Genomic DNA, 13,839 nt, shown 5'->3' with positions numbered 1-13,839 from the left:
ATCTAATAGGTGTAACAAAACTGCACTGGACAAACTTGGCTGCTTCACTCCAGTGCATCGGACAAACTCAGCTCTGCTACATCTTCAAAATTTAATTTAGCGACACTTCATGAACTCCGATGCATTTGGCATCCTCATCCACGCTGCCAAACTCAGCTCTGCTACATCTAATGGGTGTAACAGAGCTCCACTGGACAAATTTGGCTGCTTCACTCCAGTGCATTGGACAAACTCAGCTCTGCTACATCTGGGAAATTCAGTTTGGTGACACTTCATGAACTCCGCTGCATTTGGCATCCTCATCTCTGCTGACAAACTCCGCTCTGCTGCATCTAATGGGTGTAACAGAACTGCACTGGACAAAGTTGGCTGCTTCACTCCGGTGCATTGGACAAACTCAGCTCTGCTACATCTTCAAAATTCAATTTAGCAAGATTTCGTGACCTCCGCTGCTTTTGGCATCCTCATCCCTGCTGACAAACTCAGCTCTGCTACATCTGAAAAGTTCAATTTAGCGACACTTCATGAACTCCTCTGCTTTTGGCATCCCCATCCCTGCTGACAAACTCGGCTCTGCTACATCTAATGGGTGTAACAGAGCTGCACTGGACAAACTTGGCTGCTTCACTCCGGTGCATTGGACAAACTCGGCTCTGCTGCATCAAATGGGTGTAACAGAGCTGCACTGGACAAATTTGGCTGCATCACTCCAGTGCATTAGACATACTCAGCTCTGCTACATCTGCAAAATTCAATTTAGCGACCCTTCATGAACGCCGCTGCATTTGGCATCCTCATCCACGCTGCCAAACTCAGCTCTGCTGCATCTACACCCTTGGCGAGTGACTATTTTGTGATGGTGGGGGGGTGCACATGGATAAAGATGGGGGGCAATAAATCCCCCTTTTTTATGGGAATCATAATAAAGGGAAAAACTTTAAAATTCAAAATTTTCTGTTTTTATTTGTATCTGCGCCCCCCCCCCCCCCGCCGCCTGCTCCGCTGCACATAGGCGTCCAGTGTTCTATAAACCGCCTCCACGCTGCGTCCCTGGGGTGGAGGTACAAGCCGTGTTTATAATAAATGGCTGACGCCATACCGGAGCAATTTGGACTCACTTACTGTACCAAAACAGCTGTTCTTCTGCAGCGACGGCGGTAATTAACCCTGCGCCAATTAGCGAGGCCTTCATTCATCTCATTGACTCTTGATTTATGTGGAGATGGCATCCTCCAGACCGCTTCTTGGAAACCTCTTCCGAGCTGGGCCAATCAGAGGCGGGAACATCTCGGGGGCCAGAATACAGTCTCCTCTTAATACGGCTTCCTATATACTTGTATATATTTATCCTTCATTCATCAGACCCGAAATGTCCTGCGTGACGATCGCCGGTGATGGATGGGCCAGGGCTCGGTCTCGGTGGAAGCAGAGCCCAACTAATGGTGGTACATATTAGTCTTTCCCTATCCCCCTATACATATGCACGCTCAGCTCAACTGAGAGTGCATGTGGTATGAATGGGGAGAGGGGAGTAAAGCGCTGACAATTCTGGCAGCAGATTATCTCTAATAGGATGGGGCATGTTGATATCCAACTGCCCGATCCTTCTCTCCCGTGACATCATACACATATTTAATAATAATAATTTTATTCATTTATATAGCGCTATTAATTCCTCAGCGCTTTACATACATTGGCAACACTGTCCCCATTGGGGCTCACAATCTAGAGTCCCTATCTGTATGTCTTTGGAGTGTGGGAGGAAACTGGAGACCCCGGAGGAAACCCACGCAAACACGGGGAGAACATACAAACTCCTTGCAGATAGTGTCCTTGGTGGGATTTGAACCCAGGACCCCAGCGCTGCAAGACTGCAGTGCTAACCACTGAGCCACCACAAGACTGCAGTGCTAGCCACTGAGCCATCACAAGACTGCAGTGCTAACCACTGAGCCACCACAAGACTGCAGTGCTAACCACTGAGCCACCACAAGACTGAAGTGCTAACCACTGAGCCACCACAAGACTGCAGTGCTAACCACTGAGCCACCACAAGACAGCAGTGCTAACCACTGAGCCACCACAAGACTGCAGTGCCAACCACTGAGCCAGGATCAGATGACATTGATGTGTATGCCTAAAATAAGCCTGTGTGGTGTTGGTAGAGGACACCGACCTTCCGTAGCCTTCTGTTTGACTCCATTCCCTCCCAAATATCATACATAATACTATCCTTATCATTTGCAGAACTGGACAGGTCACTGTCTCCCTCAAAATCAGCACATGCCTCTTCTGCTGCTGCTGACAATATATGCAAGGTCTTATTAGCTACAGATATTTTTATCCCATTTTACAACTTCTTTTCTGAAATACTCTGGAGAATCCTGCTCTTTTTAACTTGTACTTATTGACACATGATAGACAGGTCACTGCCTCCTGCAAGTTCAACACACTCCTCTTCTGCTGATGACAATATATCCAAAGTTTTATTGGCTACCAATAGTTGTATCCCACGTCAAAACTTCTGTAATGACATATTCTGTGGAGAATCCTGCTGTTTCTAACTTAATAATGGACAGGTCACTGTCTCTGCCAAGGTCAGCACACTCCTCATCTGCTGCTGCTGACCTTGTTCCCAACATTAAATTGCCTACATGCTGTGCCATATCTGACTACTTCTTTTCTGAGAAGAATCCTGTTTTTTCTAACCTGTGTCCACTGACCTATGATCACTGTCTCCTGCAAAACCAACACACTCCTCTTCTGCTGCTGGCATCATTCCCAAGATTAAATTGTTCCTTAAGATTAAATTGCCTATATGCTATGCTATATATGCTTATTTCTTTTCTCTATGAAGGATACAGTTTTTTCTAACCTGTGTCCACTGACCCATGATTACGATCTTCTGCAAAACCAACACACTCTTCTTCTGCTGCTGGCATCATTCCCAAGATTAAATTGTTCCTTAAGATTAAATTGCCTCTTTGCTATGCCATATCTGCTTATTTGTTTTCTCTGTGATGGATACAGTTTTTTCTAAGCTGTGCCCACTGATCCATGATCACTGTCTCCTGCAAAACCAACACACTCTTCTTCTGCTGCTGGCATGAGTCCCAACATTGATTAGCTACAGGTTGTTCAATCTTTACCCACTTCGTAACTTCTTTGCTGAAATACTCTGGAGAATCCTTATTTTTTAACTTGTGCTCACTGACACATGATGGACAGGTTACTGCCTCCTGCAAGTTCAACACAATCCTCTTCTGCTGCTGACAATATCCAAGGTCTTATTGACTACAGATCATTTTATCTCACATCACAGCTTCTGTGATGACATATTCTGTGGAGAATCCTGCTCTTTCTAACTTAATAATAGACAGGTCACTGCCTCCAGCAAGATCAGCACACTCTTCATCTGCTGCTGCTGACATTGTTCCTAAGATTAAATTGCCTCCATGCTATGCCATATCTGCCTACTTCTTTTCTCTGTGAAGGATTCTGTTTAACCTGTGACCACTGACCCATGATCACTGTCTCCTGCAGAACCAACACACTCCTCTTCTTCTGCTGGCATGATTCCTTACATTGATTGGCTACAGGTTGTTCAATCTTTACCCACTTCGCAACTTCTTTGCTGAAATACTCTGGAGAATCCTGCTTTTTTAACTTGTGCTCACTGACACATGATGGACAGGTCACTGCCTCCTGCAAGCTCAACACACTCCTCTTCTGCTGCTGACAATATCCAAGGTCTTATTGGCTACAGATCATTTTATCCCACATCACAACTTCTGTGATGACATATTCTGTGGAGAATCCTGCTCTTTCTAACTTAATAATAGACAGGTCACTGCCTCCAGCAAGATCAGCACACTCTTCATCTGCTGCTGCTGACATTGTTCCTAAGATTAAATTGCCTCCATGCTATGCCATATCTGCCTACTTCTTTTCTCTGTGAAGGATTCTGTTTAACCTGTGACCACTGACCCATGATCACTGTCTCCTGCAAAACCAGCACACTCCTCCTCTGCTGCTGACATTGTTTCCATGATTTGTTTGATTGCAGGTTTGTTTGTTTTTTATCTCTATCTAGAAATAATCTGCAAAAGAATCATGGTCTTTCTGATTTGTAATTGCTGACAAATGAAGGACAGGTCACTCGCTCCTGCAGGATCAGTACACTCCTCTTCTGCTGCTGGCATTGCTACCAGGATTTCACTTACTACAGATTGTACTCTACAACTACCTTTCTCAGTGTAGAATCCTGCTCTTCTAACCTGTGCGCACTGACCCATTATGGACCGGTCACTGCCTCCTGCAAAATCAACACTCCTGAAATACTCTGTGCTGTTAGAGAATCTGGCTCTTTTCGTGCTGCCTTTTTCTGACCTTCCCAACTGCAGGATCTTGATAGCCGTCACATACCGCCCCGCGGAGGTCGCTGCCGAACATGCGCCTTTCTGTTGCTGCAGAGATGAATGACTGCACTGAGTTCTGTCTCCTCCATTTCACAAAATACTCTGTGCTGCTGTGGAGCCCTACTTTTATTGATTTTTAGTCTCTGACCTTCCCATGTCTCCATTAACTTTATCACATCATGACATTTGCCAAAGCCTCCACCATTCTTCACCCATCATCAATTCTCTTCCTCTTCATAATTTTACCCAAAAATTATCCAAGCATTATCCAAACATTAGCCAAATATTATCCAAATATTATCCAACAATTATCCAAATATTATCCAAAAATTATCCAAATATTATCCAAACATTATCCAAATATCCAAAAATTATCCAAACATTAACCAAACATTATCCAAACAATATCCAAACATTATCCAAAAATTATCCAAACATTATCCAAAAATTATCCAAACACAAAACATTAACCAAAAATTATCCAAACATTATCCAAACATTATCCAAATATTATCCAAAAATTATACAAAAAATTATCCAAACATTAACCAAAAATTATCCAAATATTATCCAAATATTACCCAAATATTAACCAAAAATTATCCAAATATTACCCAAACATTATTCAAAAATTATCCAAATATTATCCAAAAATTATCCAAACATTAGTCAAAAAATTATCCAAACATTAACCAATAATTATCCAAATATTATCCAAAAATTATCCAAACATTAACCAAAAATTATCCAAACATTAACCAATAATTATCCAAATATTAGGCAAAAATTATCCAAACATTATCCAAAAATTATCCAAACATTAACCAAAAATTATCCAAACATTAACCAAAAATTATCCAAACATTAACCAAAAATTATCCAAACATTATTCAAAAATTATCAAAATATTAGGCAAAAATTATCCAAACATTATCCAAAAATTATCCAAATATTAACCAAAAATTATCCAAACATTAACCAAAAATTATCCAAACATTATTCAAAAATTATCAAAATATTAGGCAAAAATTATCCAAACATTATCCAAACAATATCCAAACATTATCCAAAAATTATCCAAACATTATCCAAAAATTATCCAAACACAAAACATTAACCAAAAATTATCCAAACATTATCCAAACATTATCCAAATATTATCCAAAAATTATACAAAAAATTATCCAAACATTAACCAAAAATTATCCAAATATTATCCAAATATTACCCAAATATTAACCAAAAATTATCCAAATATTACCCAAACATTATTCAAAAATTATCCAAATATTATCCAAAAATTATCCAAACATTAGTCAAAAATTTATCCAAACATTAACCAAAAATTATTCAAACATTAACCAATAATTATCCAAATATTATCCAAAAATTATCCAAACATTAACCAATAATTATCCAAATATTATCCAAAAATTATCCAAACATTAACCAAAAATTATCCAAATATTATCCAAAAATTAGCCAAAAATTATTCCTTTAAATATAAATTATCATAAAGCCCGCCCCTTTATGGGAAAGTTTGAACAAGAATTAAAGATAGCTTCCTGCATGGGTAAGTTAAAACACCTAAAGGAGATTTTTTTGGAGTGGTGGGGAAAGAAAATATATCTCAGAACAAGGATAAGGCAAAAGTGGGGAACCAATCAAATTGAAGATTTATTTTTTTGAGACCCTTTTATAATTGAATCTGGTTGAAAACTGATTGGGAGTCATGATGTTACCCCATACTTTTTTTTTTCTTCTAAAGATGGCACATTAACGGTTAATTCCAAAATGGGAATAGCCCCCAATTTTTTATTTCTATCCCCCTTTTACTTGTCTTCCAATTAAGTGTCCCCCCTCCCCCTCCTCCTTAGCATCTAAAGCTGAAGGAAACTGGCAGCGCCTAAGACAGGGCTGTGCAGCCTGGAGACGATCGCTGCCAATGACAATACCGCCAGAGCGCGTGATTTACTGCCATAATACCACTGGCTGGACGGAGTCTGTCACCGGCCTCTGTAATTACCGGGGCCGATTGTACAGATCTACAGCTCACAGGACATTCAAACTGCAGCCGTCCTGGCAATGGAAATGATTATCTGGATGAGCAGAATTAACCAAATCTGCCCTCAGAGCAGCGAGCGTAATTCAGCTGTAGAGTATGCAATGATGAGGGCTGTCAGGGCATCTACTTAATGTTCTATTGAAAAACATTGGCTCAATGCCCCACATATAGGACCCCCTCTAAGAAAACGTGGCCCATTCCTTCCCAAATTAAGGAAATTTCCGCCATATTGGGTCATGTTGCCTCCGCACTACATTGTGTCTGATAAAAATCTGCTTTTCCTTCACTGAATTCCGGGTTTGTTGCTGCAGTGTAAAGTATGGCGATAAACTAAACAGCAGCCCGTCTGATCCCATCAGTTATAGCCCCATTAGATAGGACCTTTTCATATATTCTGTCACCTTTAAAGGGGTGGTCTAGTCCAGAAAACCCATTTTCGTTCTGAATTATAGAGGGGGGAGCGGGGGGTCTTCGGTGTTCCAGAGAGCGGTTATAAAAAGTCTCAGAAGGACCTGTACTGCATTGCACAGACATTGCACTGATTTTAATACTGTATATTATATTTCTTCACTCCTCCTGCGGGGGTGCTGCAGGGAACTCGATGCAGGGAAATGGGATGCAGGGAAATGGGATGCAGGGACACGGAATATAGGGACACGGAATGCGGGGACACGGAATGCGGGGACACGGAATACGGGGACACGGAATGTGGAGACACGGAATGCGGGGAAACGGAACGCGGGGAAACGGAACGCGGGGAAATGGAACGCGGGGAAACTAAACGCGGGGAATTGGTATGAGGGGAAATGGGGTGAATAGAAACGGAACGTAGGGAAATGAAATGCTGGGAAACGGAATGCAGAGAAACGGAACGCATGTAAATGGAATGCTGGGAAACGGAATTCTGAGAAACGGAATTCTGGGAAATGGAATGCAGGGAAGCGGGATGCAGGGAAGCGCAATATAGGACATGAAATATAGGGACACAGAATGCAGGGAAACGGGCTATAGGGACACGGAATGCTGGGATACGGAATATAGGGACACGGAATATAGGGACACGGAATGCAGGGAAATGCAACGCGGGGAAACAGAACGCGCGGAAACGGAACGCGGGGAAATGGAATCCAGAGAAACGGAACGCATGGAAATGGCATACAGGGAAATGGAATGCTGGGAAATGGAACGCAGAGAATGGAATGCATGGAAGCGGAATACAGGAAAATAGAACGCATGGAAACAGAATGCAGGAAACGGAACGCTTACTGACAGATTTCAGTAAAAATCACAGTTGTTGCTTGTTTGGGTCCTGGCTAATTAACACCTTATTGTCAAAGGAACCTTTAAGATTTAAGGATTGTGCACTCCTTTTATGGACTTTAATATTATGACAATATCTATCCATTTATTCTCATATGCCCTCTGCCTCTAGACACCACTAGAGGGAGCTCAGGAGCTTACTGCATACATATTATACATTGAAGTCAATGACGACGTGAGCTCCCTCTAGTGGTGACTTCACGCAGGACAGAATTGTATCTTGCACAGCAGGAGACTTGGAACTTTGTATCAGAATAACAATATATAGATAAAGAAATGAGTTGGGGGTTAAAAAGCGCCATGCTGGATGTCAAAAGGTGGAGATTCCCTAAAGCCACCTGTCTGCGGTGGAGACACAGAGGCTCTTTGTCCGCGGGATGACACCCAGTGATGAGCAGGAGATGTCTCATTATTACCGTGCGCTCAGTGATTGCTGCGCTCAGTGATTGCCGCCCCTCCTGACAGAGGATGAGGCCGCGCAGATGAAGAGGTGAAGACATGCTTTGTGTCGGTGCGCCCGGGATGCCGCCTTCTCACCGTCCTTCATCAGAAGACTTGTGATCTTAATCAGCAGAACGCTTTATGCTCAGATCAAAGCAGAAAGGAGACATAGGCCGGGGCGGGAGCGTGGCATGCAGATGTGCCCTGCCCGCTCGCCCAGGTGTCTTCACTGCTCCTTAGGGCTTCATCATTAACCCCATAGGGGAAGGACTGGGGTGGCCCTATGGGATCATATATATCCTAACCACATCCATGGCGTCCAGCATTGCCACACTACTAGTCAGGTTTGCCTTGTGGGAGCTGTAAAAGGGACCAGATTGCCAGTAAATGAGTTGTCGATCAGCTTTTCTGGATTCCAGGTTGTCAGTGAATTGGGCATATATAAATTAGGCAGATTTGTGGCTCCTGTGGCCCCATACCCATCGACCACCTGTCCCGACACTTTGTCACTTATTTACCTGCACTGACGCAGTGCATTCGTGGATTGTCGAGACTAGATACTATTCACCCAAAGTCTTCTCAAACCGTCCTAGGAAAGTGTGGAACCGGGGCTCCTAAGCTGTCCCCTATGCTATTCCTAATATCAGGGATACTCCTGATGGTGGAGAGGCCCGAGTCTCCTTCTTGGCCCTGCTCCTGACCAGTCCTGACCTAATTCCCCTTCCCCTCCCTCAAGGGAGGGATGGGACTGGAGTTTGATGAAACCTACTGATAAAGACAGACAAGGGAAAACTCCTTGTCCCTTATGCTAGCCCTCATCTCAGGGATACTCCTGATGGTGGAGAGGCCCAAGTCTCCTCCTGGCCCTGATCCTGACCAGCCCTGATCTGATTCCCCTTCCCCCTCCCCCTGCCCCCAGAGAGGGACGGGACAGAAATATGACGAAACCTACTGATAAAGACAGACAAGGGAAAACCCCTTGTCCCCTATGGTAGCCCTAATATCAGGGATACTCCTGATGGTGGAGAGGCCCGAATCTCCTTCTTGGCCCTGATCAGTCCTGATCTAATTCTCCTTCCCCCTCCCCCCAGGGAGGGACGGGACAGAAGTGTGACGAAACCTACTGATAGACAGACAAGGGAAAACTCCTTGTCCCCTATGCTATCCCTAATATCAGGGATACTCCTGATGGTGGAGAGGCCCGAGTTTCCTTCTTGGCCCTGATCAGTCCTGATCTAATTCTCCTCCCCCCTCCCCCCAGGGAGGAACGGGACAGAAGTGTGACGAAACCTACTGATAAAGACAGACAAGGGAAAACCCCTTGTCCCCTATGGTAGCCCTAATATCAGGGATACTCCTGATGATGGAGAGGCCCGAGTCTCCTCCTGGCCCTCATCCTGACCAGTCCTGATCTCATTCTCCTTCCCCTCTCCCCAGGGAGGGATGGGACAGAAGTGTGACGAAACCTACTGATAAAGACAGACAAGGGAAAACTCCTTGTCCCCTATTCTATCCCTAATATCAGGGATACTCCTGATGGTGGAGAGGACCGAGTCTCCTTCCTGGCTCTGACCAGTCCTGATCTGATTCCCCCTTTCCCCAGGGAGGGACAGGACTGGAGTCTGAAGAAACCCACAGATAAAGACAAACAAGGGAAAACCAAAACTCTATCACACATCACAAAAAGGTAAAGACAATAAGAGGTACAGGAGGAAAACAAGAGCAGGAAAGAAGCTACAAAACAACAGGAGTAAACTCCACAATTGCAAAAAGCAACAACTTTTACCAGTAAATCTGGGACACCACACCTCAGACCAAGATAGACAAACTATAGCTGGCATAGGTGGAAGGTTTCAACCAGCATAAATAGGAGGGAAGCAAATGTGATAGGCCTCCCCACAACATATGATCAAAGGAGCAAGTAGGCTAGCCTGCCTATGAATCAGCACACGGCAGGTTGACGTTTGAACCTGCCTGTGTTGATCCCAGACACTAGAGGAACCATCGGGCGAAGTGTCAGAATCTGCAATGTGAACAGAGCCCGACGCCGCCATGACAGTTGGTGAAGTTTGTGCATAGCTCCGTGTGACACCTTTGCGGTGAAGGGTGCGGGTTCTGCACAGCTTTTCTTCCTCTGGATATGACCAGCTTTGTTTCCATTCACTGGCAGCAAACGGAGATCTTTAAAAGGAGAGATTGAAACTCGAAAAATTGTGCCTAATTTTAAAAAACTGCGTGCGCTCCTTTGGCGCTTTATTTTCATGGGGACAGAACTTGAGCCAACCTTTGCGCCATTTTTCACCCTTGTGATTGTCATTTTTTTGGGCACAGTAAGGTGGGTCGTATTCAGAAAGTAACGGGGGCACAAGAGGGGGGGATTGGGGGAGCGCTGTGCAGACGCCAGATTTGTTTTACGCATGTTTAATCGGATGTTTATTTCTTTTTTTTCTCTCATATTCAGGGTCTTATTAAGATTCGAGGAGACAAATGCTGGAGAGACCTGACCTGCATGAACTATCACTACGAGGTCAGTGCACGAGGAGCCGCCGCGGGGGGACGTACAGTGTATGACAACCTGTCACTAACGAGTCACCGGACATCGGAGGGATCATTGGGCACAATTTGGCTATTTTCACTCAGGGGTGTACTCACTTTAGTCGCCAGCAGTTTAGACATTAATGGCTGTGTGTTGTTATTTAGAGGCACTAAATTTATGTACACAGTGACTGCACCAGCAGAATAGTGAGTGCAGCTCTGAAGTATAATACAGGAGGTAACTCAGGACCAGTAATATAATGTATGTACACAGTGACTGCACCAGCAGAATAGTGAGTGCAGCTCTGGAGTATAATACAGGAGGTAACTCAGGATCAGTAATGTAATGTATGTACGCAGTGACTGCACCAGCAGAATAGTGAGTGCAGCTCTGGAGTATAATACAGGAGGTAACTCAGGATCAGTAATGTAATGTATGTACGCAGTGACTGCACCAGCAGAATAGTGAGTGCAGCTCTGGAGTATAATACAGGAGGTAACTCAGGACCAGTAATATAATGTATGTTCACAGTGACTGCACCAGCAGAATAGTGAGTGCAGCTCTGGAGTATAATACAGGAGGTAACTCAGGATCAGTAATGTAATGTATGTACGCAGTGACTGCACCAGCAGAATAGTGAGTGCAGCTCTGGAGTATAATACAGGAGGTAACTCAGGACCAGTAATATAATGCATGTTCACAGTGACTGCACCAGCAGAATAGTGAGTGCAGCTCTGAAGTATAATACAGGAGGTAACTCAGGATCAGTAATGTAATGTATATACACAGTGACTGCACCAGCAGAATAGTGAGTGCAGCTCTGAAGTATAATACAGGAGGTAACTCAGGATCAGTAATGTAATGTATGTACACAGTGACTGCACCAGCAGAATAGTGAGTGCAGCTCTGGAGTATAATACAGGAGGTAACTCAGGATCAGTAATGTAATGTATGTACACAGTGACTGCACCAGCAGAATAGTGAGTGCAGCTCTGGAGTATAATACAGGAGGTAACTCAGGATCAGTAATATAATGTATGTACACAGTGACTGCACCAGCAGAATAGTGAGTGCAGCTCTGGAGTATAATACAGGAGGTAACTCAGGATCAGTAATGTAATGTATGTACGCAGTGACTGCACCAGCAGAATAGTGAGTGCAGCTCTGGAGTATAATACAGGAGGTAACTCAGGATCAGTAATGTAATGTATGTACGCAGTGACTGCACCAGCAGAATAGTGAGTGCAGCTCTGGAGTATAAGGCTATGTGACCACGGGAGAATGTAGCTGCGGATTTTTCTGCATCAAAATCCGCAGCTTTCCCGCAAAATCCGCACCTTTTCAAAGGTGCGAAATTGCCGCGGATTTGATGCGGATTTTGGTGCGGATTTTTTTTTTTTCCCAATTTTAAAGCCAAAATCCGGATGAAAATCCGCAACAATAATTGACATGTTGCAGATTTTTCCAGACCAAAATCCGCACGAAATCCGCTTTGGAAAAATCCGCAGCATGGGCACAGCATTTCCAAAATGCCATAGAAATAGCTGGGAAGTGCCTGTGCTGCAGATTTTTGGGAAATCCGCGGCTTTTCCGCGAGAAATCCACGGCAAAATCCGCGCATTTTCCGCAGCGTGGGCACATAGCCTAATACAGTGCAGTAGTAGGTGTAGAGCCATTATTTTCTCATTCCTTAGTCTCCCTCCAGGTAATACTGTATAATTAGCACTGGACTGTTGCACTCGGTGGTCTTTGCCGTCTTGCAGACATGTTGGCTTCCCATAGACATAGTGAACAATACTCAATACTGATGGATTTCAGCTGACGTCGTCTTTTGGGACAAAGCAGAGATTTCAGTGACAAACTCCTCTCTGCTACATCTCCATTAATTGCAGTGTCTGGCGTTCCTGATCTTCTGTTGTATGGACCCCTGGTCCCGTCCTCGGCCGCCGTCCTTTGTGGCTCGTCCTATGGAGAGATGATGTAGACATGAATGTGCTGACATTACAGGACTGTCGTGTGTAATCAGGACATAGAGCGCCCGCGGGGGTATAATGTAACCCGGCCCCGTACAGTCATATACAGGAGCCGGGATCGCAGTCAGGTCCCCTTTAAGACGACCCCCACATCACTAACCCCCCATCAGTTCTCGGTCTCCTCTCCCAGACTTCACATTATTGCAGAATATATTGGTTTTATGGCGGCTTCACCCCTGACCGGTGGAGTTCCCCAAACCTAGGTATAAAAAGGAAGAAATAAATAGAAAAGTAGAAATCTAGCCGGGGAATTTGTGTGTAATGGTAAAAATAATGTATTCCCGTCCTGGCGTAATGTGCGGCTCCACAAACTGCCCCCCCCCATCCCCGCGGAGACCGGCTGACCGCTGGGAATTCCTACAGGTTATGTGCCCCCTATATGTCACCTACCTATAGGACACAGACATGTGGGAGATGGGATCACAGGGGTCTTATCCACCCAGTGATCCCACCCTGCATCACACAGGACAGGAAGAGCTGTCATGGGGAGCTGCAAGAGTCAACGTCACTCTCTATCATCTATCCCTCTATCTATCTATCTATCTATCTATCTATCTATCTATCTATCTATCTATCTATCCCTCTATCTATCTATCTATCTATCTATCTATCTATCTATCTATCTATCTATCTATCTATCTATCTATCTATCTATCTATCTATCTATCTATCTATCCCTCTATCTATCTATCTATCTATATATCTATCTATCCCTCTATCTATCTATCTATCTATCTATCTATCTATCTATCTATCTATCTATCTATCTATCTATCTATCCCTTTATCTATCTATCTATCCCTCTATCTATCTATCTATCCCTCTATCTATCCCTCTATCTATCTATCTATCCCTCTATCTATCTATCTATCTATCCCTCTATCTATCTATCTATCTATCTATCTATCTATCTATCTATCTATCCCTCTATCTATCCCTCTATCTATCTATCTATCCCTCTATCTATCTATCTATCTATCTATCTATCTATCTATCTATCCCTCTATCTATCTATCTATATATCCC

The 13,839-nt window shown here is 43.9% G+C and overlaps 1 protein-coding gene across 1 annotated transcript in view; it reads left to right on the top strand.

Moving 5' to 3' along the window:
• LMF1 (lipase maturation factor 1) overlaps positions 1 to 13,839 on the top strand; it is a 220,815-nt gene that overhangs the window by 68,320 nt on the left and 138,656 nt on the right. Inside the window, exon 3 of the mRNA XM_075319458.1 lies at positions 10,706 to 10,771. Coding sequence (XP_075175573.1) covers positions 10,706 to 10,771 — 66 coding nt within the window. The remainder of the gene's footprint in view (positions 1 to 10,705; positions 10,772 to 13,839) is intronic.

Source organism: Anomaloglossus baeobatrachus, chromosome 7 (genome assembly GCF_048569485.1).
Source record: "Anomaloglossus baeobatrachus isolate aAnoBae1 chromosome 7, aAnoBae1.hap1, whole genome shotgun sequence".
NCBI classification, from domain to species: domain Eukaryota; kingdom Metazoa; phylum Chordata; class Amphibia; order Anura; family Aromobatidae; genus Anomaloglossus; species Anomaloglossus baeobatrachus.
This window is presented reverse-complemented; position numbering and strand designations above follow the sequence as displayed.